This window comes from Saccostrea echinata, unplaced genomic scaffold (assembly GCF_033153115.1).
Source record: "Saccostrea echinata isolate AGI-Se365-2 ecotype Australia unplaced genomic scaffold, CSIRO_AGI_Sech_v1 ptg000016l, whole genome shotgun sequence".
Classification (NCBI taxonomy): Eukaryota; Metazoa; Mollusca; class Bivalvia; order Ostreida; family Ostreidae; genus Saccostrea; species Saccostrea echinata.
The window spans coordinates 3,291,050-3,296,550 of NW_026889765.1; the positions used below are offsets into that span (position 1 = coordinate 3,291,050).

Sequence of the window (5,501 nt, forward strand, 5' to 3'; positions counted from 1 at the left end):
TTTAAGTCAGTCTGACACGAGTCATGAAACATGCAGTATCATCCCGGATTATTGAGACAAAGAGGACACGGACAATTTGTCTATCATAAAGGTTTATTACGTCAAAAAGGACACGGTGTTGTAGGTGGAATTCTCTCTGGATTGGCTGGAGCCCTCCCCTTTGATTCTACCGGACAACCACCCTGGTTTAATCCATTCAATTTAAAGAAATTTGGTAGGTTTGTGGATCGAATTAAATCTCAAAGAGGAGGAAATTTTATAGACTTTCTTTCGGGAATGATACCGAACTTACCTATAATATCCCCGAGTTATAAAAAATCTCAAAGAGGAGGAAATTTTATAAACTTTCTTTCGGGAATGGTACCGAACTTACCTATAGGGATGACTTTAAAAGAAGCTGTCCAATTAGGCTCAGGCCGGCGGCGACAAAGAGGTCGAGGATTTCTTAAAGATCTAGTCAAAATGGGTCGTAATCAAGCCTTGATTGCCGGAGCTAAAGTAGGAGCAGATGTGATTAAAAAAAGGAAAAATATCAAAAATGCTCTTTTAACTCATGGACTCAATGCCGTTAAAAATACAGGCTTATTTGCTCTCAATAGAGGAGGAAGTTTAGCTTTTAAAAAGATGAATAAGAAAGGTCAAAAAGGTAAAGGGAGAAGAAAAAGAAGAAGACGGCAGAGAGGGAGAGGAGTTTTGAGAAATTTATTGAAAACGGGAGCTAAACATGCCTTGACTGCTGCTGCTAGAACGGGGTTAGATGTGTTAGAAAATAAGAGATCTTTAAAAGACGCTGTTAAAACACACGGAGTACAAGCCCTGAGATTGAATCTAGGTAAGAAAAGAAGAAAAAAGACACCTGTGTTAGCCCGAGGAGGTCCTAAGAAGAGAAAAAGGGGTTTAGATATCTTTGATTGACACACTATAAATAGGAGAGTCGAGTGAGATTGACCTTCATTTGTGAAAAATCCATCCTAGTAGACAGACATCATGTTGCAACCAGATTCCTGTGCGTGTGGGATGAACAATTTAGAATTGTTCCAAGTCCCCCCGACTAATATTGCTTTAGAAGACTCCAAATGGGAAGAATATTACCCCATTTCCAGTACTTTAGATTCGGATACGGTTCCTATTGAATTTGAAATTAATGGACAAGGAGATCAATATCTGGATTTATCTCAAACGTATGTTCAAATAGTGTGTAAATTTACCAAAGAGGATGGGACTAATCTGACTGGAGGTGGTAGTACTTGCGCCCCGGTGAATAATATCTTCCATTCTTTGTTTACGGAAATCGATCTCAGTGTCAATGGAAAAATAGTGACTCCGGGCACCGATACTTATCCTTACAAAGCTTATCTGGAGAAATTACTTTCTTACAAACCCAGAACTTTAATGACCCAGATGAGAGCTTGTAGTCTGTGGGAAAAAGATACAGCAGGACACATGGACGAAGTAGGGGTAGCAGACCTTGGAGTGGCTCAAAATAAGACATTTGATGTAACCCCAGGTGTAAATGGTGGTGCCGATACTGTGACCATTAACCAACCTATCCTCCCAGAGTTACCGGCCAATTCTAAAAACGAAGGATTTAGAAAACGTCACCAGGCTATCAAAGATAGTAAGAAAATAACCTTGTATGATCGTTTACATCTGGATTTATTTCAACAAGACCGATTTCTACCGAATGGAGTAGATATCCGTTTGAGATTTAATCGAGCTAAACCTCAGTTCTATATGATGATCAAAGATGGAAGTACGGGAAAAGTCAAAATATTGAGCATGATCTTGTGGGTGAGAAAAGTCAAACCCACAGCCGTCATGATGAATGGTATTAATCAAAGTTTGAACACTCACAGAGCTAAATATCCATTGAGAAGAGTCGAAGTGAAAACCTTTACCATACTCACAGGAACTCAATCTAAAATCACAGATCATCTGTTTCAAGGCCAGATGCCTAAACGCATCATTTTAGGTTTTGTGGACAATGCGGCATTCAACGGAGATAAAACTAAAAATCCGTTTCATTTTCAAAATGTGGGAATTAAGAAATTAGATGTCAGTATCAACGGAGAGACCATGAGTACTCGTTGTTTCGAACCTAATTTCAATGAAGATTTATATCTGAGATCTTATCTGAGTTTATATCAAGCACTGGGAAAATTAGGAGAAGATTGGGCCCCGGACATCACCCTAGAAGAGTATAAAAACGGATACACTTTATGGGGCTGGGATTTCACGAAAGATCAAGAAGCGCAATCGGATAAATTCCACATCATAGAAACCGGAAATCTGAGAGTAGAAGTCCAATTTACGAACAATACGGTGAACACCTTAAATTGTGTGGTGTATGCAGAATTCGATAATCTGTTAGAAATCAACAAACAGAGAGAAGTCAGTATTGATTATTAATGGATACAGGACAGTTAAAAGAAGTCTTATCCAGAGAATTAAAGAGTTCTTTTGGTGGTGTGTACCCTTTAGATTTATTACCGAATCAATTAAGACCTCAAGAAAAAGCCATTGTGGTGAATACGGATCCTCAAGATAAACCTGGAGAACATTGGGTATGTTTGTATTTGTCCAGTCCAGTCATCGAATATTTTGACTCTTATGGATTTTCTCCCTTACAAAAAGAAATTCAAGATTTTATCCATCGTCATGCTCAACAATGGATTTATAATCCGTACCGATATCAAGCTTGGAATACAGATGTATGTGGACAATATTGCGTGTATTATTTACATCAAAGACACAAGAAGAGAAAAACCGCAGATGAGTGATTATTCCCCTTTGACCATAGTACAGCATTACAAAGAGATCATTATGTAGCTGAATGGTTTAAAGACACTTATCATAAAAGACCTACGGGTCATGGACAAACTTGTCAATGTTTCTATCAAAATGTATTGTAATTGTTGTTGTTCTTGTTATCATTAAAAGAATTGAAAATCTATTCTTGTTTTTTTTTTTTTGATAAAAAGGGGTTTCCCCATGATACTAAATAGAAAAAAAAAGAAGGTATAAATACAAGGTGTAAAATGAAAAATATATCAGTTATTGATGTGTCTTAATCATGGGTAACACGTCTAGTCAAGAAAAGAGTAAAATTCAATTTGGAAAGAGAGTTCTGAGAGAGGAAGATGTGGATAAAGGTATACCAATTCAAATACAGGAGGATGGAACTATTGAGATCCTTTCTCATGAAAAATATAATCAATTATGTCCAGAAAAGGATAATGATGGGAGAGATTACATTGAAAGACCCTTGACTACAGAAGAAGAAGAAGAATATACCCATTTATTACCAAAAACAGATTATCCTGAAAGACCTAAAAGAAGCTGTGTCCAAAAAAAAAGTATTTTGAGAAAAAAAGATTGACACAGGATTGTAAGAGAAAGAATCATGGTAGAATCTGAATAAATCATTTAAAATTATCTTTGAATTGTTATCTATATAAAAAAGAAGTGTCACCAAAAAAAAATCATTGTTTCAAACATGAGTCTGACAGAAGAATGTATCATGGAAATCAGAACTCAATTGTTGAAAGACATTAAAACTCATTATGAGAACCAACATAAAGAAGATCCAGGCAATCATTTTATTGCTAAATTTAAAAAGGAGAGATTTAGAAGAGCTGCTAATTGGATATTTAATTTAACTGGAGGTCACCAGGAAGATATAGATCAAATCATTAGAAGTGATTATCAATACTTGATCTTACAAAAAGAAATGCATCCAGAAACAGGAAAACTTCATCATGTGAGAGGATTCCTTCAAATGAAACACTGGACCCATGAGAGAAACATGTACAAAATCATTCATGGGTTAACCTGTTTTGATATGTCTCACAGCACACCAGAATTAGAAAGAACATTTTATAAGCAAGGTGACAACTATGAAGAATATGGGACTTTAAAACCTGAAATGAGAAACAAAGAATTAATTCCAAGAGATTGTAGATTTACTTGAATAAATAACATGGAGCTTTTGTGTGTGTAAGGTTTTTTTCCCTAGACTGTGAATCAGTATGACGTCATAATCTAAGGTTTGTGTATTGACTGACTCAGCAAAAACGTAAACAAAACGTACACAGTAGTATCTCAATAAAAAAAAAACGTAGGTCCAACATTTATTTTTTGCACACCACCGCCTCTGAGGGTATAAATACAAGGTGTGTAAAGGATCATGATCAGTTGACCCTTACCATGAGTCAAAGTCAGTTTGGAAAAAAAACAGAGACTATGGATATAGAGGAGGAGAAACAACAGTTATTAGAAAAAATAGAGAGTATGAATATAGATGAGGAGAAACAACAGTTATTAGAAAAAAGATTGATCATGCATATGGAAGAAGAACATTACAGTCCTCAAAGAAGAATGGAAGTGAAAACTCTGGAGGATGAAGTGAAAACTCTGGAGGAGGATGAAGAACCTTGTAATGTTTACTTGGGAGAAAATGAGAAGATCCATGACCCAAAGAACCCATTCAGAGATTATCCAGTGGCTACTAATTGGACATTTGTCATCCATGATGTGAGGGAAGAAGAAGACATAGATATGTTCATGAGCTGTGAAGATCAATTTCAATACCTGATCCTAGAAAAGGAAATTCATCCCTGGACAGGAAAAGTGCATCAAATCAGGGGATTCATTCAAATGAAAAAACCTGTAGGAGGACTGAATGTGGCTAGAATTCACTTGTTTGCAGATTTTTGTATGTCTCACAGTACACCAGAATTAGAAAGATTGTTTTACAGACAAGGTGACAACTATGAAGAATATGGAATTCTGAAACCTGAGAAGAGAAACAAAGAATTAGACTCTAGAGATTGGATACAATGGGAAATTGGTGCCTGGAGAGATTACATAGAAAAACAGAGAGAAATGATTGAGTATATGGAAAATTCAGATTAAAAATTTGTTAACAGTTTTATTGTTGTTGTTAGTTATTTTGTTCAGGTTGTATATATAAAAAGGTGTGACAATGAAAAAAAAATTTATTCCTAAACATGAGTTTACAGGAGATACCAGGAGATTTATTAAACTTTCCTGTAGAAGCTATTGTACATCAATGTAATTGTTTGACTGTAAAAGCTCATGGATTGAGTCAAAGTATAGCTATGAAATACCCCAGAGCTAATCTCTATGCGACCCGCAGACCTTTAAGGTCTAGAAATTTAGCCCTAGAAGAAGATAGAGGAATTCCAGGCACCCTTCAAGTGTTTTCTTTACAAAAACCTGTAGTCATTTGTCTGTTAGCTCAATGGGATTATGGCACAGGACATTATAATCGCCTACCTTATTATCAAGATACACCAGAAAATAGAGAAAAATGGTTTCAAGCTTGTTTACAAGAATTGGGAACTTTACCTTACCAGACTTATGCCTTTCCTTATAAAATAGGATGTGGTTTAGCAGGAGGAAATTGGACTCATTATAGACAATATATTGAACAATTTGTACACACTTATCAAAAACAAGTGTACATTCTTCATAAACAT

General features: G+C 35.8%; 1 protein-coding gene across 1 annotated transcript; it reads left to right on the forward strand.

The window, feature by feature from the left end:
• Positions 1-987: 987 nt before the first annotated feature.
• LOC133188738 (uncharacterized protein F54H12.2-like) lies at positions 988-2,409 on the forward strand. Its single transcript, XM_061324229.1, has one exon. It carries the CDS (start codon positions 988-990, stop codon positions 2,407-2,409), a length of 1,422 nt encoding a protein of 473 aa, XP_061180213.1.
• Positions 2,410-5,501: the final 3,092 nt, after the last annotated feature.